General features: G+C 43.6%; 1 protein-coding gene and 1 long non-coding RNA gene across 2 annotated transcripts; both read left to right on the top strand.

Moving 5' to 3' along the window:
- The first annotated feature begins 4588 nt into the window (after positions 1-4588).
- Positions 4589-8160, top strand: LOC135395363 (uncharacterized). Its single transcript, XR_010423039.1, has 2 exons — positions 4589-4934; positions 8114-8160. It is a non-coding gene; the product is annotated as an uncharacterized LOC135395363 (long non-coding RNA).
- Positions 8161-12240: 4080 nt separating this feature from the next.
- Positions 12241-24323, top strand: LOC135394175 (troponin I-like). The gene is made up of 8 exons (XM_064624760.1): positions 12241-12346; positions 13609-13743; positions 14484-14607; positions 15590-15690; positions 18729-18772; positions 18849-18878; positions 19541-19649; positions 23845-24323. The coding sequence occupies exons 2-8, from the start codon at positions 13624-13626 to the stop codon at positions 23887-23889; spliced, it is 573 nt and encodes a 190-aa protein (XP_064480830.1). The 5' UTR covers positions 12241-12346; positions 13609-13623; the 3' UTR covers positions 23890-24323.
- Positions 24324-26088: the final 1765 nt, after the last annotated feature.

Raw genomic sequence — 26088 nt, forward strand, 5'->3', positions numbered from 1 at the left:
AGTGTACAAGGAGGTTTCTTGGGCGGGGCTGAACAAGCAAGACTGCAAAATGACAGCATTTATGAGCGAACCCCACGGAGTTTAGGTGAGGCGGGGTATATGTAGCTACATAACGGCGGTAGAATGTATACACTCTTAAAAATGAACTTCACCGCATAGCACGCTCCTAGCCAACCATCATCTCGAATGATATCGTTATCTGCCCTGATTTGTTGAAAACGGGAGGCGTACGCCTACTTTGTGACAATTATGAACAGCATAAGTGTCACAGAAAGGCGTACGCCTCCCGTTTTCAACAAATCACGGCAGATAACGATATCATTCGAGATTATGGTTGGCTAGGAGCGTGCTATGCGGTGAAGTTCATTTTTAAGAGTGTACTTGCGACGCCTACGTACTTTGTGTCATGGGTATCGATCTGTCGATTGGTGGCTAATCAATTAATAGTTAATCAATAGTTATTAGTGACTAATCAATAGTCAATAGTGACTAATCAATAGTCAATAGTGACTAATCAATAGTCAATAGTGACTTATCAATAGTTAATAGTGACTAATCATTAATTTGACCATTAGTTAACAACTACTAGCTGATTAACTAATCAGTGATGAAGTAACTATCACCCAATTAGTTACCTAATTAACTCTTTAACTAATTAGTAAATAATTCGGGGTTTTACGTCGCGAGACAACTTCGATCTAATTAGTAATTCACTAGCTAAGTAATTACTAAACTATCTAATTGCACATAGCCAGTTAGAACATTCATTGATTGGTTGATTGATGTACGCGCCGTTAATAATTGATTACGCCGGAAATGTAACGCACTCATCATCGGTAACATTTTCAATGGAACGCTCCGTAGCATTCCACTCAAGTCGCCGGAAAAGCACAGGTCTACGGAATCAGCCAATGGGGGCACGGCTCGGAAGAACCCGTCTCAATGTACTTTCGGTTAGCTTAATAAAAAATACTTAGTACGAAACGGTATTTAATGTCCGCAAAACAAAATTATGTTCCGTCGCTACGGTTTTCGTCTCCGCAAAACTAATAAATTATTGCATCGCATTTCACGAACAGTTTCTGCCGTACCTTATTCATACGTTGAAGAGTAATTTCTTTGTTATTATAGCGTTACGTAATGACGTATTAGCACAGCAGTTGTCACCGCGCACGTGCATTGCTGCATACCAAATGATATTCACGTCGTCATAACGGTTGTGTCAACGTTGTCTTAGTTGTTCGAGGCACAGACCGGGCCAAGTAGAGACTTGGCTTGACGTAATGTTTCTATGTTTATCTTCGAGTGCCATAGAAAATCCTCAAAGTGCGCAAAGTCGTTTGAATGTGACTGAACGGGTGGGGCATGACAACTAGATACTTTATCCGTATTTGGCCTTCTACGCGAAATGAATGAATCGTATACTACCGGACCTTCCTATTCATTGGACTCTAACTCAAACTGAGTCGCGGGACGCAGATAGTGAACGTACACGAAACCTGCCTCTGATTTAGGGGACCGCGTCGCCGAGGCCGAGTGGCATAGCGCCAACTTTCTCAACTGTCTTTAATATGACACAGAATTCATTCTCCAGGCGATACATGGATGTCATTGGCTACAATCGTATCGTCTAGAAGAGAAGCCCCAAGGAAATACGCAGTGGGACAGACAATATCGGTTTTATTACAGCCAACGGAAGGAGGCCATGCACCTCGGGATAAACAAAACGCGAACAACATGCGCTGACGACACTTGAAGCCTCCTCTTCCTCATCAGATTCCAGAGGTCCACTTGTAGGTTGACCGCAGTGGGAATTCTCAGCTGGGCTCGAAGATGGTCATCAGACAGCTGGGACCTCAGCTTAGTCTTGTTGATATTCACCATTGGAAAGAACCACTCGCATACGTATCTACTTCCAAACACCGGCACAACACGGCTGACGTCAGACATCAGGCAGGGAAACGATTGCCTGTTTACATATTTGTAGAACTTGGGATCGCCGATTTCGTCAAACTTCTGTCGCAATGTGGAATTGCGCTGGAGATCTCTATTAGTTCCATTTGGAGCTCGGGCTTAATGTCTTCTGAAAGAACTGAAAAGGGGTCGGCGAACGGTATAAACATCGCCTCGAGGATCTCAAACGTCATGAAACCTTGATACGAACTCGCGCCGCAGCACCAACACTCTCGAGGAGTATGTGCGAAGCTTTTCCTCGTTCTTGCAGTTAACGGCTTTTAGACAAGGAACGCGGAAGAGATCCTTTGACGTTAGCTGTTTCTCCCAAAGTTTCAACTGTCTTTCAAAGTTTCAACCTTTGACGGTGTCGTACATCTCTGTAATCCAGCGAGCTTTCCCCTGCGGGGCAATATTCAGAATAGTCTGGTGGTTAGTTATGTCGACGAGAAACGCCACGTCACGAAACCATTCAGGGTCGGGCATTTTAGGATATTCTTTCCCCTTATTGTGAAAAAATTCCTTCCTTTCTTTTTCTTCTTTTTTTTTCTTTGCTGGTAATAGCAAGTCGCCGTAGCGCAGGCTAACGTTTCCCTCTTTTTTTTTGTTAATATAATAAACATATCCCCCCCCCACCCCGATTTCATCTCGAAGATAGAAGAAACGTTAAATTACTTTCCCCCTGCTGAGGCATCTGACATCTGTATGATAGGGCAGGACTTTGTACGTGGCATCCAAGTCTTGAGGGAAATCGGCAAACAGACGATGATTCAAGCCTCTTGACCGAATGAAGTTAACGGTCTTGACGACAACGTCCATGACGTGCTTAAATTTAACTATACGCGGCAGCACAATTCCTCTTGATGTCGGATACAGTGAATTGCTGGAAGGTTCGAGGGAACGCCTTCCTCTGCAGGAGTTTCTTTAAGGCGGGCTACCAGATCTAGGTTGCGACCAACCATCGAAGAAGCTCCGTCAGTCATTATACTGACGCGAGATTCTCCCACTTAAGACCTGCTGCTTCGATGCTGCCGTTTACCGCGCTCCACAGGTCACGCCCCGTCGCTGTCCCTTTCCGAGGAAGCAGATCAAACAGTTCTTCGTATGTCCAAGTCGTGCGTGACACCGCGGATGAAAACCACGCACTGAGCAATATCATTTATGTCCGTGGATTCGTCAAGTGCTAAGGAATATGCACAAAAATTCATCGAAATATCGCGCAGCTGCATTTCCAAATCTGCACCGATGTCGTCAACCCGCCTAGCGACAGTATTTGTAGAAAGGCTAATCGTCTCAAAATAATATTTTGCGGTTGGCCACACAATTTCAGCTGCACGAATGAGACACTTCTTGAAAAAAGGACCTGCTGTGAAGGGTTTGACGCTTTTGCGATCAACTGCGACAAGGGCGAAGCTTGCTTCAACGGCGACATCACTTTGTTAACCTTACGAAAAATGTCCTTTTGTCGAGCGGCTGCCAATTTGAGCCGCATCACCTTTTCTTCACGGGTCTTTCCAGTAAATTCCGCGTACTGTCCTTTGTGAAGCGCTTCGTAATGACGTCGGAGATTGTACTCTTTCGGACCCAGGCAGAAATTTGAGCTGGAATCCCAAGTGGATCCGCTTGGAATTCCAGCTCAGATATTTGCCTGAGGAACAACAACAGTTCTTTTGGCACACCAGGCAGTCTGGGACGTTGTTTATATCCGCGAACAAACACTTTACCTCACAATCCTTTTGGAAGGTACGGTTCTCCTCCTCTACCGTGCATTTCAGATGTGGTTTCAACTTTCGAGCAGGCAATACTCCCTGTGCTTTTCTTTCTTCTTCTTCTTCTTCTTCTTCTTTTTTTTTTTTTTTTTGTAATCGGTCGCAACGACATGGAACACTGCAGAGCGCAAACCGACGTCCACCGGGGGCTTGATACAACAAGTGATTATAGAAGAGACGATTTGGTGCCTGTAGGTGTTCTGAAACTACAGGTATAGGACGAGCTTCGACCGCTCGGTCCTTCCGAGGAAGCTTTGGGCAGCCACGGCAGAGCTCCCGTGTATTGTAGTGAAGACAGCTCCCATGTGAAGTGTATTATTTTAAGTGCAGTTCTGTGAACGTTGTGATTCGACGTTATCAAAGAACTAAAGGGCTTTCAACGGACCCACGAATGCCCATAGCGTCTACTAGCTTCTTTTTTTCTCTTTCTCTCTCATTGCCATTAAGTTTTCTCGTTATCCCCCCCCTTTCTTTCTTTTTTTTCTCTCTCTCGCTCTTTCGTTGCGGGATCCCCGCAGGTCGCACAAAGGGGGCTCGCGGTGCGCATGCGGGCCGCGTGTTGGAAACCCCTGCAAAACTGTACTTTTTTGGCGCATAAACTGCACAATAAAACGCAACTCCATGACTCGGTTTCACCGATACTTGGACCGAAATCTGACTTCCCTGTACAATCGGTGTTAATCGTTAACCCTGCTTTACCAACACGGGGTAGCGAGGTTTCTCGTCAAACATGGTCACGTAGAGTCGTTGACGATTAACACCATGCTTAGGGGAGTCTAAGCTCGGTTCGAGTTTTTCGGGTAACTGGTGTTGCGAACCCAGAAACGCCAAGCGGGATAATTCTCATGGGTGTTGATAAACAGAATTCCCAGACAACTATATCACATGCGAGTCCTCTCGAATAAGCACGCGAAGCCAAAGAGGCTGCACCCATTCTGACCCCATCCTCTCTAAATACTTTTCCGCTCACTCCTTGAACCTCCCACGAGGAGGCGCTCGAAATCACGGTGACGTCATGCTGCTGCATCACGTGAACGTGCTGAAGATGGCGAAGGGTGCTCCATTGGGCGGTGTTACGTTTCTCCGCTTCCGGATCCTAACTTCCGCTTTGCGTCGGCGAGGGGTCTGGTTGCCTGGAGCGCTCAGGTCTAGTCCCGGGGTTGCACGTCAGACGGACCTACCGTAAGCCAGCTCTAGACTCCGACCCGTCAGGTAAATACGGACCTCTTTTTTCACGGCGGATCTCAAGTACATCGACGACACACAATCTGGATAATACGTTGTAAAGATCAGGAACGCGGTCCAAGTGATCAACGTGAGCGAGATTCTTTGTGATGGGCAAAAGATGAATGGAGGACGCTGGCGTGGTGTATATCCGATGTTACTAAGGTGACGAGATAACGGCGATGCCTGAAGTGTAGCACGAGGTACAGTTCTACTCACTAGTCGCTGCAAATTTTCCGTTAAGGTACTTATCTTCGATCCGCAAGAGTTGAGACAGATAACACAGCCGAAGAGTCTCTCGATAATGCGAAAATGAAATTAAATAAGTAAAAGCATTTTTTTCGTAAGGAACAATTTTAGCTAGATAGTATATCATCGCTTCGTGAACACGAAGCGATTTCATTTATTTTCCACGAGCAGCTTTCTGCTGATTGAGTATATATAGGACAGCGTATCATAGCACCAGTAGAGACATACTTTCTTATGGGTACGATATAGTCCACGAGAAACGTCAAAGGTAGGAAATGAGCTACAAAACAATTATTTCATGGAACAACTGCATAACTTTTGGCAAAAACGGTCTGATGAAAAATACTGGACTATTGGATAACGCTTGTGTGTGTCCAACTTGATGTTTGCATCAAGTTGGAAAGCAAGTGTAGTGAGAGTGACGTCGTTGGAAAACATATTATCATCCTGTGTTCCAAGTACGACGACAGTGGTAGTGGCCGTTCACCGTTCAGTGAACGTAAGGTTAAACCCACACCACGCGCAACACCAAGTGACTGTGCACTGGCGAGGTTTCTTGAAATGTTCCTTTCCCGTCCTTAAGTTACCTCTTTGTATTCTTAAGTTAAGACACACTGGATTAAGTTACCTCCTTCGTATTCGTAAATATTCCTAATGTTTTCTTCGTTATCACAAAGTACTATGTCCCCCCTCTCGTTATCATTGTCGTCGTGATCGTCCAGTAGGAATGCTACTATTAGACGCCCGTAGAAAGACAAACTTTCGGTTTTTCTTCAAGGAATGTCCTGCAGCGAAAGAAAGAAAGAGTTTGATCTTCGGCGACAGACCATATTTAGAGCGGCGGGTGAGCCCGGGTCTAAATTTAGCGCGACCAAATTTGCCTTCGAAGCTTCGCCGGCAGTGTTGTTTAGTGTTTTCGTCTGGATCCACGTTTCTCTGCGAGTTTTTCTAAAAATACGAGAACAAAAAACATATTTGAGTGTATCACATGACTGTACCCGCTCGAGAAATGTGGTACTAAGGGGCAAGAGAGACAGAGAGAGAGAGACAGAGGAAGCATGGTGCAACTTTAAAACATACGGTTTATAGTTTTTATTCTGTTTTCAATGGGAAATTCAATCGTTTCAGGCTAAATCATTGCTGTTTATGGACAAAAATTTGGTTGGTTTCCCGGCTTCGTTTTAAGTGTACGACGCAATGCGTACAACGCAGGCAGAACAGCTATGTAAAACACGTACTCTTGTTCGTGGCTACCAGAAGTATAAATACTCCCAGATAAGTACCTCACATGGCATTTTCAAAGGAAAGACAGCCGATTCCGATTGTAGACGACTCCGCATCTTGTGATGGTAGCACGATCAAGTTATAATCGAGTTATGCTCTGGTCTCCCTTCAAAACTGCATGCGTACGCGGTGAAGGAAGGGCAATGGGCAGCCGGTCCTTCATATATTGGAGATGGCCCTTTGATAACGAGCTCTGCCCCCGGGTGGGCTCTGTCTTTGAATGCGCGGCCTATAAAACGGTCTTCGGGACAGTACCCTTGGTGGTGCTGTTCCCGGGAATATTTTTTCGTAAAAATCACGTAGGTTTGCTACATTGCATACCACTTAGCAGCAACTCTGAAAAAACAGAAAACGAAAAGGTAATTCACTTACATTTATATACATAAAAAGATAATGAAAAAAAAAAAAGACATATTCCATGTGTAACGAGCGACATTGTTTCTCCGTGTATAGAGAGATGTTTCTCAAAGAGAACCCCGAGAGCACATTATTTTCCTAGCATACCGAAGTTATATCTTAAACACTACGTGGAGTGGGTTTTTTGAAATCTTTACATATCGTCTTTAAGAAATCGCCATTTGACTGAAAAATTTGTGTAATTCCCTTTCATAAACCCGGTGATTCACGCATGATTTCTAACTATACAGACCGCACACCCGTATGTGCTGTAAAGTCTTAGAAACACATATTGTTCGCGGCTATTATGACTTTTGCATAGGAATATCATCCCCTTTCTCCGGGAAAGCATGACTTTCGATTAGTATCATCTGCTGTTTTCCACCTAATAGAATTAACTCATTATTTGTCCTCCGTTATTGATGGCAACGGACAGACGGACTAAATACAGCTCGACTGGTCTCGTGGAAACTTTCGTACAATGTAAATAATCAGTTCCGAAATGATTATGTCTTAAAATGGCTGTCGAACTGGTCGTTCCCAATGTGTTGAGGTACCGGAGGATTACGCACTCGTTCCCGAAGGATCTGTCCTGTTGTCCATGCTGTGTGTCAATAACTTAGGTGATATACAATGTGATATACACTGTGATATACAATGAAAAAGTTTCTGTGGAATATCGAATTAACTTAAACAGTTGTCTTGCAAATATATCAGTTTGGTGTGAGCAATGGCAAATGTTCTCCAATATCGTCAAACGTGTTGCCAAGAGTGTTACTCGTAGAAAGAAGAAGAAGAAAAAAAGTCTATGATTGTCCATTCAATGGTACGATGCTTGGTTACGTCGAACGTTACGGGTATCTTGGTGCTTACATGCAATCAGATCTTTCCTCGAATCGAATTAACTTTTAGGATAAATGCGACGCTTAAGCCCCACCTACGCCCTAATTACAACGATTTCCATGGATGCCACTTGGCGCCGAGTGTCAATCGTGTACCCACCGGCCTCTTTTTTTTCATTTTTTTTTTCATGCACATCCACGCATGCACAAACAAAGACGGGCGGCGCGTAGTGATCTAACGGCATAACTCGTCAGCACAGACCAATATAACTAGAAACCTGCGAAGACGGATGAAACGATGCCATCATTACCACTCTAGGAGATTTGTTGGAAAGCTCAATACTGATTTGTTAACATTTTCTGCCCTTCATTATGTGTATGCTTTCTCCTTTCTAGTTCTTTGTTCCCTGTAAAAACACAACCGAACCGTCAACATGGCAGATGCCAGGTGAGTAAAATTGCGTTTTTATCTTGTTTTTTTTTCTGTAATGGGCTTACTCAACACTGGTAGCCGCTGAGTTAGAAGGTATACTTCTTGCCAAGTCTAACATTGTTTTTATTTTTGCCAGTACAGAACAGTTCTGTGACGCTAACAGGAACACTAGCTACTCGTGTCCGTCCCTGCCTGTTTCGCGTTGCTTCGACAGGCCCACAGAAATAATGTCCGGGTTCCTCTAAGATGACTATTTTAAAGGTCTTATTGTACGGTATTACTTGAAACGACGTAAAAGTACGACGTATATGACTTAAAAGTATAAACGGAATGCCTTTTCGAGTGAACGCTTTTGAGGCTGATACCCTTTGTCATCTCGTTGCCAGCCAGTATTATCCTCCAAATGTAGACTTATCAGGACTATATCGGACGTTGTCGTCGTGTTTAATGTCGATTATGTAATAAAAAAACAAAAAAGAGAAAAGAGAAAAGGACGCTATTAAGAATAAAGCGAGTAACGATAACAAGTATTGCTTCATCCGCGAAAAAAAAGAAAGGGCCAGCAGAGTTTTTGGAGATGTGTCTAATAATGGGGGTCACCAGCATGTTGAAAATAAAGTACTTAAGAGCATGGAAGGCACTTGGAACATACATTCTTTCTTGCGTGATACGAACATGCTACATTGAGGAACCGTGACGCAAAATATTTCCTTTAGGAAAAGCGAATTTCCTGAAAAAAAATCGTTTACGAGATTACGCGTAGCGGCTGTGTGCTCGCCTCTGTGTGCTGTCCTGAACCGCTACACCTGGCGTGTGCTGACAACAAGTCCGTCAGCGCTTTTTAATGGCTGTCGAGAATGGTCTGCTAGCGAAAGCGACCTGTCGCGACGAGGGACGGGCCGCGCCAAATGGAAAAAGAAAGAAAAAGAAACCTCACCATTGGGTGACTGACATGACGTCACGGCGTGCCAGCCGAGGGAAGGAGCATTTCTGAACCACAAGGTCGAAAGCTGCCTTGAGGACCACAACAAAACCTTTATTTAAATAATGATGAGTGAGGACTTTCATCACCAGGGGCGACACCCTACCCCACACTTTTGAAAATGAACTTGACCGCATAACACGCCCAATTATGTACTACATATATACTGGGTACAAAAAAAAAAGAAGAAATGAAAAAGTGAAAAGAAAAAAAAGAAAGCGTACGCCTCCCCTTTTCAACAAATCAGGGTCGAGAACGATGTCATTCGGGATGATGGTTGGCTAGGAGCATGCTATGCGGTCAAGTTCATTTTATAAGTCCATTGGTGAAATGAAATGCTGATGCACCAGGATTGCACGCTGCTGTCATACTTTATGCGTGAATATATAGTATAGTCCTTCCGTGCTCCTTTAACTCTCGAGTGTACAACTGAGCATTATAACGAAGGGGGTGATTTTCTTTCCATTTTTCATGTACCTCGTTTCCCGTGCCTTTCCGTGATCAGCGAGGTGAGCTCATGTTTTAGACCATTAAATGTGGCATCAAAAGAACGCCTTCACCTTAGTTGCGTATAAACACCCACCCTAGCACAGTGTTCCAGTTCAGTAGTGGTACATAGCATGATCTAAAAAAAAAGATTAATGTTAGGAGGGAATGGCATTACGATAAAAAACGACACTGACTGATGAAAGGATTCGACCTCTCAAAGATTTCAGCTAGATAACAGTTTGCTTGGCAATCTTTTATGCGGCTGTCGTTCTAAAAGTATATGCCAAAATGTGAGCCGTTTCGATTCAGTCATTAGGCTTGTCACAGTTTCTTTTTGCAGATTGTTGTGATGAATGAAAAAAATTCTGTTCTCCCCTCTATGAAAAGTACCTATTCGAAACGTTGAAAGCGTACTTGAATAGTTTTTAAACCTAAGTTGAATTTATCAGTGTAACCGGGACAGTGGACTATTGGAATAGACACCCGATTATACCATAACGGAAAAACATTAACGTTAAATGTTGTGGCGAAACCCCGCAAACAGGCGTGTAGCAGAATTTCTGAACCCGCCACGAATTCCTTCAAATCATGTTGCTATCAAGATTTTTGAACCTGTTGCACTGTACAGCCACAAGTGCATGTAGCTGCGTTAAAGATGAGCGATTGATGGACCAGTAGTTGGTGTTGAATCCTGTGATACCAGTTAGAGATAATACCACCATGCACACCAAGCCCACCAAGATGCACACCAAGCCCAGCTCGGTACACAAGGACCCACCACATCATCTCCAACGTGTTTCCCGCTCACTCACACAATCGATGCGGGCAGATCTACTAACGTAGTATAGTCACGTAAAAACTTATACACTACACTTTGCCAAACATCGCAAGCCCCTGTTGGATATTTCGGTTATAATTAGGCACAGCTATGTATGTAATTCGTCGGGGCTCGATTAGTTCAAGTGCCGCCAACTACGTGAAGGTACAAGAAGTAAAAAAATGCATATTTTACCTTCTAATTGAGTAGCTCAAGTTTTTGTTTAATAGTCCCTGTATCGTTATAGTCTCTGATACGAATCATACCCTCGGAAAATAGTGTACGTCCCAACATGGCACGCCAAGGAGGGCAGACGGAGTTCTTCTCTAGTGCTCATTTTAACCAGAGAGGACGCTACCGAAGGGTAAAAAACAGAGCCGCCGTCTATTTAAAGGCATTTTAATACACGGCTCTGACATAAATCACGTTGTGCCACATACATTTTAAAAGCAGAAATACCACTTTGCGCTATTCCCTCCTAACATGAGCAAAACATACTTAGTTTTCCTGCATATATCCCTGTACAGAGCTCTGTCGTATTTCCTTTTGCTATGCACCTTACTTTAGCTGATGAGCAAAAAGCATGCAAAATTGTAAAAAAAAATATATATATATATCGAGCATGAGAAACGAGGTCATAGGATGTCGCTTAGGAGAGCAGACAAGGATGCCAAATACTACAAGAGTCTGACATGCTGGGAGTCTCCGAAGTCAGGTAATTACAAGTTTGTTTCTTTATTTATCGGTTATTAGAACTCTATGCAGGTTTGTACAAATATATATATTAGAACAGTTGGCCGTGTATATTAGAACGTATATATTAGACAGTTGGCAGTCTACTCTATGCAGGTATTGTACAAATATATATATTAGAACAGTTGGCCGGTCTTTGGACTATATTGTCATATCATCACTGTCATGACTGTCCCCTGTCATCATCACCTTGCCCTCATTCATTTATTGTCGTTCTTCTTGTTCGGCTATTGTGAAGCACAGTAATGTGTTGGAAGGGAGTTGCCTCAGGACAGAAGCCGCCGATATTTCGAACAGAGACTATTCTTCTTCTGGGCCCAGAAGAAGAACAGACTCTGTTCGAAATAGAGCTAGAAATAGATCTAGTTCCTAGAGCTGAAAGAAATAGATTAAGCGCGATGTAACAAGCAAACATTTGGCGCGAACGCATTGACACTCCACCAAAGCATTAACATTAGTTGAACGTCAAACTACTCCAGAATTCTACAGTTATGGCGCTCTGGTTCTTCCATTTCAGACATTGTGACTGCGCTCCCTCAGGGTAAGTGCATGCATGCAGAAAAGAATAAAGTCCAGACACAAAACCAAAGCTGTAGGTCATCATGCAGGTAAGTGACAGCAGGATCCGAAACATAGACGTTAAAAGCTGCAAAAAAACATAAAACAGGCTCTCAAGGCGACGATTGAGCTCTGAGGCAGGACGAGACTTCGACTTCTTTGACAATTTTTACAAAATTTTCTAGACAAACTTCACAAAATTTGTAGACCAAGTTCGCATCATGAAGTCTCCAACAGATCAGTGGGCTTCTTGTTTTTGGTACTCCGATTCCAATACTGAAGAGCGAAAAAAAAGCACACACACAAAAAAAAAATACACACAGCTGAGCTGGTAGCAATTAGGACTCTTCAGATTCGGCATATATTGGTGTCATCTTTTTTTCTTATCATTTATGCGGGTAAAAATTCGACTAAGAAGTCGATGTCTCTCGAGATGAATTCAAGGCTATTCGAAGGAATATCGACGAAGCGGTAACCGAGCAGGAGACGGTGTTGCCAAATGAATACTCTTCTTGATGACTTTCACTTGTTCCCTCTTCGAAGGATGCCGAGCGCAGGAGGAGGGAGGCTGAGGAAGCCCACAGGAGGCTCAAGGAAGTACGTGCGATAATAACAATTTCTCTAGCGTAATATTATCAATTCATATACATATATACAAATGAAGATACTATGAGCGTATAGTGTTGGCCCACGGCAGCGTATACGCGTTTCCAGAACTTACGAATACATTTCAAAGCGCAATGCAGCGCAAACACTCCAGATGAAAATATCCTTGCGATAGCACAAGTAAGTATGTAGAGTAGCGCTGTTCGATGTTCCCTAGGTTTTCCGTAGTCCCCCTTAGACTCCCCCTTAGACTACGTCAGCCCACGTGATGCTGTAGCGTTTTAACTCACGTAACCCTTTTTATGCACGTGTATTTGGAATGGCCTGTCTTGATCCGCTGTGTGTGTCGTTCTCCACTGCTGTCTAACTTTTCTCTCTTTTCTAATTTCTACTTCCCACTAACTTTTTCTAATTTAGTTTCCTTCTCGGTGTGAAGTTATGTCTTTCGTTTCAAGCTTTATTCACGAATGTTTCGTTTTTGTGATGTGTTCTTTTGCGGGAACTGCGTAATACATTAAACACCGCAGGAGAGCCTCTGCAAGAATATTAAAAGAACAGAGTGCAAACTGCTCTAACTTGCTTCGTTCTTTATTTCCTTTTATTTTTGTTCAAAATCTAACTGCGTTCGGACTGCTTTTAAGCATATGATGCGTGACTAGCACATTTTATTCAAGTTATGAAGAAGCTTTTCAGCGGAAAGTTTGGCGTTACCCTAACAGCTCAGAATGGCAGCATCAAGTGGCCATGAAGACGAATTATTCGTGCATCTGTTACACACAAAAGTTTTACGTGTTCTTTCTTTCAAGTTTTTATAGTATCTAAACTTTCTAAGCCGGTCAACGTAATTTATCCTCCCGGGAGATTTCAAATTTAGACGCGCCATTCACACTGATCTCTCCACTTCCCAAAATATCGCAATCTGTAAATCTAACCGTATATTCACACGTGCGACATCCTCACGGAATATTCTAGTGGAAGAAAAAGCGAGAACACTGCTCACAGTGCCGAAGTTCCGACCCGTATTATGTTGAGAATTCACACGGTGTGGAACATCGTGAGTGGCTTACGGCGCATTTCGCAGATGACACCGCCAGCGTGTTTCCCTGTCGTCTGCTACGGAATATCTTGTGGCTGTGTAGCAGGATATTCCACACGGCTAGCAGTGTCACAATCTGTAAAACTAAGCGACTTCTGCATGTGCAGCTTTCATCTTATTTAGATTATTTTTAAGCGAATATCTTATGGGTGTGTAGGAAGAGAGGAGAAAGATGGAAGACAAGGAGCGCAAGAAGGCCGAGGTGCGAAAGCGCCTCGAGGAAGCCGCCAAGGCAAAGAAATCCGGTGGCAAGAAGGGCTTCATGACTCCCGAACGCAAGAAGAAGCTCAGGGTGAGATATTTTTTTTAACAAGTGCAGGGGAGTTCCTCCGGGGCAGAATCCCTGCCTCGCCTACTATGGGTGAGAAGGGAAGTCTGGGAGACCATTTTCTCAGAAGGCTTCAGAATTACACAACAGCAGCTATATGATGGTGGGTGGGGTGGGGTGATGTAGGTGGGGTCAGCCTGCTCTAACAGCAGCTATAACACGTACGACTACACTCCTTTTTGGTGTAAGTTTCACACCCAAGGGTGTTTTCGAACACACCCTTCACAACAATGCGTTCTATAATAAAAAACACCGTTTCAAAAGGTGCATTATACAAAAACACAGGTGTGTATTCCATTCAAATCACCATTTCTTCTGATGTTTTGAATCGAATACACCTATGAAAAAAAAAGTGTGTTCTGTATAATGCACCTGTTGCAAGCGTGTTTTTTTATATAGAATACACTGTTGTGAAGTGTGTAAAAAGGTGTCCGTAAGAGGACAAGCTGTTCGCACACGAGGCGTAAAAAGTTCACTGTGAACAGCGCATATATGTGAACAAACTATATATATTTGGCGTATAAACTACACTTAAGGTAGAAATATCAGTGCAAATAACTTTGCGGCGAACTCTGCTGATGCCGCGACAAGGCGAGTGATGAAGATTCAACGCGGTTAGTGTCCTCTGTTGTCTCGTCTGCTGACAGATAAATTGCCCTCGTCTCCGTTCAAAGACGACATTGACGTCGATTAATGTCATGTAGATGCTGCTGAGGAAAATGGCAGCTGAGGAGCTGAAGAAGGAACAGGAAAGGAAAGCTGAGGAGCGTAAGAAGATCATTGCTGAACGTGTAGGTGCCCCAAAGCCCCTGGACAGCGCCAACGAAGGTATGGAGAGAGGCCCGCTACTTCACCTTATCATGTTAACTTTATGACTGATAATCAAGGTATCATGTCAATGATATACATATACAACTTTAAATCCACTACACATTTTACAATACGCTAGTCAAGCTAGAAGAAAGGAGTGTCTGTCACTCTCGACCCTCGGACCTTAATGTAATTTTTATGTCCTGCCTCAATATTACTGTGCTGCGTGGAACAGACTTTATGAAACAGTAACTTTAACAACAAAGGCGGATCAGTTCCATGTTAGATGTAAAAAGAAAAACGGGAAAAATGATTAGTTGTTTAGGAACACCAGCACTGATTTTTTAGTTGCTCACAGCTATTTCGTAGACTTGTGTGTACATGCCATATCATTTAGACTTTGGCTGGAGATTGAGTGGCCCAGGATCAGCAACTTGTCATTGCAATACCCCACTTAATATGTTTATGTCTCTGATATGTACTCGATCAACTCCAGCTGAACCTCAAATGATCTGGTCTCGTATCTTCATGTAAGCGCTTCATTTTCCCTCACATTTCTGCTGTCGTATTTTCCGGTGTAAAACGCGCGCCAAAGGAGAATTCCCTGCACACCGTCTACTGATATGTTCCAAGGTTCCAGAGGGAAATTAACTATTGAGTGTTCAAACGGTAATTTCCGTGGAGATGTCGTATGTCAAATAGGCCTTCTCATTGGCTTTCTTACAAGGCTTCTTTCTTCAAGCCCACTTGCAGGGCGCTCCGCCCCCCCCCCCTACCCCTAGGCGCGTCCTGGTTTTCTTCATGACTGAAACCACAGGTGGCTGCAGGACGTTTAAGGGCATGTGGGACGTCATACACCGGAACATACGATGGCTTTCGATCCACCGCCATTCGCCTTTCCGGTCTTCCCTACAACCACAGCACTTTATCCACACAGACCCGTAACGTTTCTTGCTAATGTAGGGTAGCATGCATTCCATGTAATCCCTTCCGTGCACAGCCACTCTTCAGGGCATCCTCAAACAGTATCACCAACGGATAGCGTCACTGGAAGACGTCAAGTACGACCTGGAGTATGAAGTCAGGCAGAAAGATTTCCTGGTACGATTTCGCAGCGACACGGGCTTCGCTCACAGGGCACGCTGCTTGCTTATGCACAATCATAAGGCGCTCACACTCGGACAAATCACAATTTCGCAACGAAAGCAGGGCGAGACATTATACTGTTGTCATTCCGGCAGGAATACACGTTATTGGATTACACATGACTACTGTAAGGATACAGACTCGCGACATTATTTGCCCCAATTATGCCCCAGTTATTCAATTATTTGCCGCCTAATGCGTTATACCCTTCTTTGGGCATGTCACCAACTATACAAAAAACAAAAAAAAAGAACCAAAACAGACAAATCAGAACTGAAACGGAAACCACCGTAGCTGTTCTTTATGCTACGACAAGCGATGCGAGTAGGAACTAGGTAACATAGCCTCCATGTACACTTCAAAGCACATAAGTTACCAACATTTAGCGACACAAGTTCTCCTTTCGCATCTGCTCTTCTCTGAGAACAACAAACACGGCGGATACCTCGGTAGTCGCGGAGTTTCAATTCGTCCATAGACTAATAACGCTTATTGCTTTGTTGCTTGTTATATACTGCTGGTTTTCTGCGAATGACGCTTGGTTTTTCTGCCTGATGCTACATCCCTTTTTTGCATCAGCTAGCATTTTGCTTGCAGGAGTTCTTTAAGGTTTTTTTTGTGTGTGTACGTTTTGACTCCTTTTTTCACTAAAGCGTCACTTTCGACGAGCTTTTTGTGGCGTCTTCAGTTTCAGCTCTGCCTTCATACCATGACTGACTGATGGCACCAGTTTCACAGGAATACCTTCCCTTGCTATGCTTCAGTTTTATTCATCCTCAGAACCAATTTCACACTTCAACCCTTCATTGAGCAGCTACCCGATCTTTGCTTCCCAGAAACTTATTCCTGAATCCCCTCCTTTTTGACCATTAAACCGATGCTTGTAACATAGGACCGGGATGTTATCTGCTAGAAAATGCAAATGTCGCACGGCGTTGATAGATGGAGCGCGGGGCCGACTGTTGTCTGCCAATATGGCTCGCAGAGTGCTCGTTTTAGAGATCCCGTTGGAACGGTGCATAACCAATGGGTGCGTTAAGCTGCGCCCCCAGAGCTCAGGGAGTGCGCTCCGTTTTACTAAACGGTGTCACTCCTTTTCTCGAGCGTGGCGCTCTTAATGAACCCTTACGGTCCAGCTTGTAGGTCGGACCGCGTATGTGCTGCTCCTGCTCCGTGACGTATGGAGGAAGGGGAGGCCGGAAAACCAATAAGCCGCCTTGGAAACTTCGTCGGGGCGCGCATCGCGCTCGTGGCTATGAAAGACCGTTTAGTAGAGGGACCGGAGTGCGAGGAACAAAGTACACCGAGCACGTTGGGTAGAGCCGCTATTTAACGCGCCCAGTGTCTTCGAAACAACTATAGTTTCTGGTTGGGTAACGAATAATTGTCGTCCGATAGCAAACACAACTATCGCACAACAGCGCGGAGTGGTATGCCGCTACAGAACTATCATCTGCTACGTTCACTGCATATGGGCGCTCGACCGGAAGACGCAGGCGAGAAGCTGCTTCAAAAAATTCTCACACAATTATGACGAAAAAAAAAAGCATTCTAACTCGCCTTCGTTGTATGCGACGCCAACAAGCTAGCAGACAATCCAGTCTGCGCATGTTGAGACGATAGCGGTCCTGTGCTGCTTGCATTGTATCATTGCTGGAACCCCCGCTGCTCGAACCAACCACGAACGTATATACTAAATGCATAATGAGCGACGCAGTAACGGTCTTTTGTTTTTCCTGTGCTTTTTCTGCTTTGACACCATGCAGCAACGCTTCAGGCAATCTGCAAAGAATACCACGACCGCTTGGTCAAACTTGAAGGCCAGAAATACGACATTGAGTACATTGTCAGACAAAAAGACTACGAGGTTAGTAACAGGCATGCATGCACACATTACAAGCCAAAAGGGGGCGCTACTGCACGGCAAATGCTGCAATCTAATGTGTGTGCATGTGAAACACGTGTCATATTGTTCGTATACATTTTTAGTGTTCATTGTTGTATGTTGTAGCAATACTCAAGAACTGCCCATAGCAACAGGAGTTAAACCTGCAGTCATATAGAAAATTAATGAAAAAAGATTTTGTCGCACAATGCTGCGCCGCATTTAGTAACACCGGATAATCTTGTCGAGAATCCTCAGCGGATTTGATGAAGCAGGGATTTTCTATTAAAGTCGCATTATTGGAAGACGAGAAAATCGACTGCCCTTTGTGGGAACCTTTTGCTAGAATACCTTCATGGGCGGTTTTTCAAGAAATTAGGCTTATTAAAACAAAAAATAAGAAAGGTCGCGTGGTGATATTACAAGTGTCTTGTTGGCGTTTATAAGATGTGTCGTATACTATTCCCGTAGTGAAATGTTTGATATCAGGTGCAGAGTAAGGTCATGGGCACTTGCCCCACATCATTAGTTGAGAGTGCATGCATACTATACACTCTTAAAACAAACTTCGCCGCATAGCCAATGACATCGTTCTGGCCCCTGACTGGTTAAGAGCGATACGTGTACGCCTTTCTGTGAAACTTACATTAATTGCAGTTATGCGTAAACGTTAATTGAGGGATAACGGTATCACTTTGCGCGATAGTTGGGCTTCAGCATGCTATGTAGTGAAGTTGGTGAAGGCCGGCTCTGCTGTCTGCATGGGCGCTTTCCCTGGGTTTTCCTCGGACGTTTTAAGACAAATGTCGGCACAGTTCGCTGTGAAGTCAGCCCAGGACGCACGGTCCCCCTGCGATAGTTGCCCGTATAAGTTGGGCCGACTGCGGCCAGCACCTGTTTTAAGAGTGTAGCATGTCACAGGCCATGTAGTTATGGACGTTTATCGTGTAGCCATCAGTCACATAAAAGGGATTTGTTATCACACAAAGGGCAAGACACTTGTTGAATTTGAAAATCCGCATAATGTACGCATACAAAATGGACACGCACGCAAGGCTTATCGAAGAGGACTTTTTAACCGTGTTTTTTCCCTACAACCCTGATATAGATCAACGAGCTTACAATCCAGGTGAATGACCTCCGCGGCAAGTTGTGAGTTCACCTTCTAATTGATTTGTAATTAGTTGAAACAATGAAAGTAACTTTTTTTTTCTTGTTTCTCCTATAGCGTCAAGCCTGCACTGAAGAAGGTCTCAAAGTATGTCACAGTCTGTCTTCTAGTATCATATTTTTCCTTCAGGGCCTATCTCAAGGTTCAGGAAATGTGACCGAGAGGATGTATGTAATGTCAAACAGGAGGCGTACGCCTTTTTTTGTGTGTGTGTGACGATTATGAAGGACATAATTGTAACAGAAAAGGCGTACGCCTCCTGTTTCCAACAAATCATGGGAGAGAAAGATGTCATTCGAGATGATGGTTGGTTAGGAGGTGAAGTTACTGCCATTCCGTTTAATGCATTAAGTTTGCCGCGTGGCAAAGGTTAACTCTTAAAAATGAACTTCACCGCATAGCACGCTGCTAGCCAACCATAATCTGGAATGATATCGTTATGTGACCTGATTTGTTGAAAACAGGAGGAGTACGCCTTTTTTGTGACAATTATGAACAGCGTAAGTGTCACAAAAAGGCGTACGCCTCCCGTTTTCACCAAATCAGGTCACATAACGATATCATTCGAGATTATAGTTGGCTAGGAGCGTGCTATGCGGTGAAGTTCATTTTTAAGAGTGTATAGCTCGGCTTCCAAAACTGCATTTTACTTGCTAGTCATAATCACGCATTTATCACGCGTACGTGAGCAAGAGTATGCCGATTGCTATGTATTTGTACCCATATTCACCTGCATTCTGAATGCTTAGGTTCGACAAACTGAAGATCCAGGCCAAGGCCAACACCGAAGTCGACTTCCGATCAAGCCTCAAGTCCGTTAAGAAAGACACCTTTAAGCTGGACGAAGAAAACAAGGCGGTAAGATTGACCATTCAGGGCAAACAGCAAGCGCCCTGATTAATGCAACACTGTAATGCTTCGTTCACACCGACGCTGTATAGCACTACGGCAGACCTTCCGTGCGAACGAGTCGGTTCGCCCGTAAAGGCTGGTTCACACTACTGCGTTTACGATTGCGCTTGCGTGTTACGTAAGCTGACAGCGGATCATTACAACGGAACATCATTCACGATAGAACGAAGGTACACGTAAGATGCTGTACGCAACCGTTAAACGCAGTAATGTGAATCAGCCTTAATGGAAGGCTCGAAGAATGCTGCACGCATTCATGCACATGAGTACATTGGGACACTCTACTGCCATTGTCTGTGGCACCAGAGGCATTCAGGGATACATGGAGCGATAACGATTCCATGCACAGAACATGACTGAAGGGGATGGACGCTCATTCCATCGTCATTCATGTGCTTGTTGTTGTTGTTGTTGGGGATGGACGTGCACTCTCCCCTGTAATATGACATTCGAATAGAGTCCATAGAACCAAAAATGAATACACAGGGAACAAAAGTAGGGAGACGAATAAAAAAAAAGGGGGGGGGCGTTACTGAGCGTTAAATTGAAGGGAGTGTAGAAGGACGTCTACATTATGGTCAGGCCAGATGGTCCTGGAGAAGGCAAAGCCTCCTACCGTAATGCAGAAATCCTTATAAACTTCCCCTTCACACATTTCAATTACTTTAACCCTTAATAAGCGCCACTTTCTATTAATTTCCCGGAGTGTGTTGCCGGAATCTTATTTATTTTGTACTTCGTGCACGCCTTCGTGGCCGTCCGACAGCTCATCTCTTAACGCGCATAAAAAGTTGGAACATTTCTTGCGCACGCACAAAATCAAATACCGTAAATATTGCTTCTGATTCGTATACTTGGTTAAAAAACACTGGAAACTAATTCCAGACTCGCTTTGCACTCTTGCCCAATTCTGCATATGTGTGAATCATAATTATATACAGGGGGCTCATTTTTATCCGCTACAGATTTATTATAAAAATGTTGCGAAACCTATACAGATGCCGTTTTTGCACGTGGGTTCTACGGCCAGGCGGACATCCTTTGGCTGTCCTCTCTGCACTCCCGATCTCCCTTTCTGCTATCTCGCTTTCCCCCGGAATTCCCTAATTAAATTTAGGTCATCTCGTATAGTTAGTTAGTTAGCTAGCTACTCAACTGCCAAAAAACGACATCCATGCTGGTCTAGTAGCTTTAAATAACAGAATCTGTTACGTATAAAAATGAACACCCTGCATATGTCACGTAGTTCCGCATGTTAACCTTTAGTGTTTTGTGTGTGTGTGTTTCTGAATGTGAACTGTCTTTAGTACCGTGTAAGTTGCATCCAAGTTAATACGTGTCTGACATTTTGAGTTCAATGTCTCTTTCTCTGTTTTGTGTTCCTCAGGTGAAAAAGGATGTACCAGAATGGTCTAAAAAATAAGGACCTCGCAAACCCTGAAATATAAACTCAACTGAAATCTGTCAAAAAATTCCACCTTGATCTTCCCACAGTAGTTCCTAAATTTCTCATAAAACAGCTGTACAGTCTAACACACTTACACTAAACCCTCTAACGGCCGTTCTTGGAAACGTCGCCCTTGACAGTCGATAAACTTGAGCAGCACAGCATTTTTGGTGAAGTTTTCCGAGCGCTGACTACACGAGCAACATTTGCTCTTTTGATGTCCTGCTCCTAACACGCAACTGTATTTTTTCATGTTTTCACATCGTGACGTGTTGTGTCTCACTCACAATGTTTTCTACATGTTGTGTGTTTTCGCACTTCCGGTGCGGAAGTGAGCGACGTGTTTTTGTCAAAGCGAGGCGCTTTTTCCATCCGCTGAGTTGGCTTCAAGTTGCAATACAATTGGCATTTTTTCAGAACATGAGATGCTAAAAAAAGAATTGCACTTCTGAAGGAGTAATCGGTTTTGCTCTCGAAAATGAGTACCTGAAATTTCAGTCGGCTCTCTCATATATGCGACCCGTGTCAAGTCCTCTGAAGGGGTAACTCTCAGGCGTGTAACCCTTCCTTTAGTCCAGAAAAGGAGGTACTCTCCCCATGTTTCTCGTAGAATTACCTCCGTAATGGCTTACTGTGGGCGCTTTGATTCTGTTACTCCTCTGCGGGAGCAGCCCCGATTTCTCCTTCGAGAGTAACGTCGCAGCAGCTACGTGTCGCAGCTTATCGGCTTTAGATTCTCACGTCTAACACTGACAGCTTTCCTAAAACCCACTGAAAGCCACAAGGCCTTCTTTTCCCCCTGCGAGCCTTTCCCGTAAGCAACTACTATTTAGCCAATAACGCTGGGGTTTCGTGCCGCCTTGATTGGATTGGAGGAAGCCCTTCAGTGACGTCACTGGTACAAAACAGAGGTGAGGAAAGGCTTTAGCTGCTCCAAGTGGCGAAACAGCTGTAAATATAATGTCCTCCATGGCATGCTCAACTATTTTGAGACATCATCATGTTCATGTGATGCGTGAATATTTGATGTCCAATATTTAGACATAACATGAACATGAAACTGGGTGTACAAGCTTGAGCGTATAGCAATAAACTAAATGCTTCAGCGTTCTGCTGCAATGAGAAGAGAGGGGCTCCTGCTGTATTAGGCACAATAGCATCTCGATTTGTTCAATTAACTATTTAATGAATTGCGTTGTATAGACTTTGTTTTTTCAATCAAAAGCATGCGCCGTGCAGCGCTTTCCGAAGCGCTATCAATGAATTTTACTTTCGTCTTCTTCTGCTTCTTTTGTTTTTTTGTTTTTGCCAAACTGTGTGTGCGCATTGTTCGTTGTGCTAATAATGTGAACGGAACAAAGTTTTTGGCAGCATGCGCATTCGTTTTATCGTAACAGTGTATGGCCGCTTTCTTGTGTTCGCTTTTGATGTTTTAACAGCTGTGTCATATCGCTCAGCAATTGAATACATCACCGCTTCCGGTTTGGGGCCAAAACGACATCCGGTTTCACAGCAAACACGCTCTGCGCCAACCACTGTGCCGATTGATATAGTTATCGCTTCTGATTTGAGGAGAGAGAGGGTCGGATACGCCTTTCTGTGGCAATTCCAATTGCCACAAAAAGGCGTACGCTTCCAGTTTTCACCAAGTCAGGAAAGCGAAAGATATAATTCGGCATGGTCCCGAGCGTTCTTAGTCGCGGATGGACCGGAAGTCTTCGTGGCACCGGAAGTTGTGGCGGGGACTTGTTTATGTTTACCCGAGAATGTCATGTGTACATTGATGTCGATCACATTCTGCGACTGCCCCCAAATGGTAGAAAAATAGGGTTATCTCGTCGTTATTTTCAGTATTTCTGCTCCATTTGAGTTAATACTGTATGACAGTGTGTCCTTGTGCAGAACCAGGGAACCAGTTATAAGGCGTACGCCTCCTGTTTCCAACTAATCAGGGGAGAGAACGATGTCATTCGAGATGATGGTTGGTTAGGAGGTGAAGTAAATGCCATTCCGTTTAATGCATTAAGTTTGCCGTGTGGTAGGGTATTAAACACGCTCTGTTATTTCACTTTGTTCTCTTATTACCTCATTGAAATCTCTCGCTGAGTCACACAGACTTGAACCAAGGCCTCCTATACACTCCTCTCCCTGCTTCGTCACGTGGACGCGCAAAGTCGCCTCGTCCACCCAACCACAGTAGACGACTTAAACCCGGTGGTTGGCCGTGCGGTTATTGGCTACAGTCTAAAAACAGAGCTTCACCTAATAGCACGCCCCTAGCCAACCATCATCCCGAATGACAACGTTCGCTCCCTTGATTTGATGAAAATGGGGGGCGTACGCCATTTTTGTGACACTTATGAACTGCATAATGCCACAAAAATGGCTCACTTCCCCCCCCCCCCCCCCCACCGCGTTTTTAGCAAATCAGGGGAAACAACGATATCACTCGCAATGATGGTTGGCTAGGAGCGTGCTATTAGGTGAAGTTATTTTTTATTACTTACTCATTTTAAGAGTGTACGGTCACTGTGGCTCTGATTCTTGTTTGGGGATTCGCGATCATGTCTCATGTAGTATAGATGACGTTTTCCGAGCAGACCTGTTTTCTCCTTCGGATCTGTCGTAGCGAAGAGTACTTCACGTGACCTGGTGCGTGTTCAAATTTTAATCGTCACGGTACTATCTTCGCAGCGACCAGAATGGGCCCTCGGTGGAAAGAAGGAAGCCGAAGAATAGGCGTATTCCTCAGCGCTACCAGACGCCAAGCCATGACAAGACAGTCTCCAACCTACAACTCAGTGACATCGTATTGCGTATCAAAACAGGAACTGGGTCGTCTTCTTCTTCTTCTTCCGTTGGGACTCGCACAATATGGAATAAATCGCAATCACTGAATCGAGAACAATTTTGCAACATACAAAATCCCGTTTCTGTCCATTACTTTTTTTGCAACGTTGCTGTTTTGTCAGACAAAGGCAGCTTGTGCCGAGCCAAGAATCAAAGGGATAAGTTGTGTTTCTTTCTCTATGTTAGATACTGTTTATTTCATCCTCTCACAACGATAGCTCTGCTTTCTGAGCCAGATTTTTTGCAATCGAGAGGACACAACTGGTGTTATGATACCGATGACGATATTCGATGCGACGAAATAAAAGATTGTGTCCCCGGTTCGTTCGCTGTGTTGTCAGATCCATGGAAGTGATAAACAGGTTGCCGATGATGACTGGAAGACTGCTTCATCTATTCGTTTCGCGCGCCAGAGAACGTACTATCATAGGCAGTGATGGGCAAAGTACCTCAAAATTATACTTAAAGCAAAGTATCAAGTACCTGGCATCATTAGTACTTCAAGTACAGTACAAAGTACCCAATTCCACGTGTACTTCAAGTAAGGTACAAAGTGCCAGGCAAAGTACTTCAAGTACTCATCAAGTACATTACCAATTTAGCTTGTATCACTTTGCATTTCACTGTTTAGTATCTGTGACTTGTTTTTTGGCAAAAGTTTAGCGAGTATTCTTGACAAATGCTTTGAAGCCATAAAGTCTTAGGTTAAGTGCTAACCCGTGAATATAAACTTAATCAGAGGTCATAATTTGCAGTTACATGTAGAAAGGTAATCAGCAGCTGTGCTGTGATTATGCAAAATAGTATTACACCCTGACTAGTCTAGTGCCTGACTGATCCAGGATCACCGGCCTAGTGTGGTGTTCTGGTACTAATCTTCTGCTCTAACAGACTAGGAAATTTCAAGGAGAAAAAAGTACAAGGCAACAGAAATTACATATTTCTGGGCATTTCTTGCTGCTTTTTGTTTCGAAAAAGAATATGAAGAAAGTAAAAAAGGATGAAGCACAGTATAAGCCTTCATTTTTATACGACTGTGATCTGCTGCAATGTAATCCATGTGACCAATTTAAAAAAAAAAAAAACGTCAAATGTAAAAATGAAAGCCGGTGTGTCTTTCAGAGTGTTCATCATGTAATACAATCACACATATAATGTGATAAAAATGCTTATTAATTGCGAATGCAGGAAACAATATAAAAAAGCATAGAACTCTGCATTGCGAGGACTGAAATGACAATGGACGAAGTCATTGTGCTGCCGGTTGCAATGTCATAATGTGTGCTTGTCTTTGTATTCCATTCGTTTTACATAATAATAGAAGTGTTGATACTTTTTCAACATTTCAAGCCTCTCAACAATAGATGTGCTTCAACAAATATGCTATTTAAAAGCACAAAAATCCTTTTTGGTAAAATGTCAGACTGGGACTCTTGGTACCGCATCCCACTAAAAGCGCTGAAGTGACGGCACGAAGACGAAAAGAAAACTCAGAGATAGCCCTACCTGTGTGCTTTCGTCGTCTTGTTGTCATTTTAGCGCTTTTAGTAGGGTGTATTTTTGATACTCTTTTGTGACTTTTTGCCTGGAGTCCAAGTTTGGGTACTTGAGTACTTGATGGGAAAGTACTCGGAAAAAAGTACCTGAAGTACAGTACAAAGTACACGATTTAAAATGTACTTAAAGTAAAGTACAAGTACCCAGAAATGTACTTAAACTACTACTTGAGTACTTGGTACTTCAAGTACTGCCCATCACTGATCATAGGTCAGTTACTCAAAAAATGTAACTATAAGTTGCAGTTACGGTTAGCCTGCGAAAATAGCAACTGAGTAAACTACTTTTTGAAATGTAACTCTACATTTACTGCATTAAAGTAACTTAGTTACTTTACGTGACTTTTAAGGGAAAAAAGCTGAACAAATGTAGGTAAAAAACTTGTTTCATCACTTGTACTGTTCAGGCATAGCCATATATCGTGTTATAAACCGAGGATTTCGCATGGCCTCTAACAGCATGGTGGTGGTGCGGTGTCTAATGCCATCCTAGCTGCGTATGAGATGACAGAATTAGCGGTAACTAGTTACA

Source organism: Ornithodoros turicata, chromosome 5 (genome assembly GCF_037126465.1).
Source record: "Ornithodoros turicata isolate Travis chromosome 5, ASM3712646v1, whole genome shotgun sequence".
Lineage (NCBI taxonomy): Eukaryota > Metazoa > Arthropoda > Arachnida > Ixodida > Argasidae > Ornithodoros > Ornithodoros turicata.

Excerpts from the sequence above, each read along its gene's own strand:
- LOC135394175 (XM_064624760.1), top strand. The coding sequence starts at position 13,624 with ATGGAAGACAAGGAGCGCAAGAAGGCCGAGGTGCGAAAGCGCCTCGAG. Across the intron at positions 14,608-15,589 it reads CCTGGACAGCGCCAACGAAG|CCACTCTTCAGGGCATCCTC; the intron begins GTATGGAGAGAG and ends TTCCGTGCACAG. Across the intron at positions 18,773-18,848 it reads AATGACCTCCGCGGCAAGTT|CGTCAAGCCTGCACTGAAGA; the intron begins GTGAGTTCACCT and ends TTTCTCCTATAG.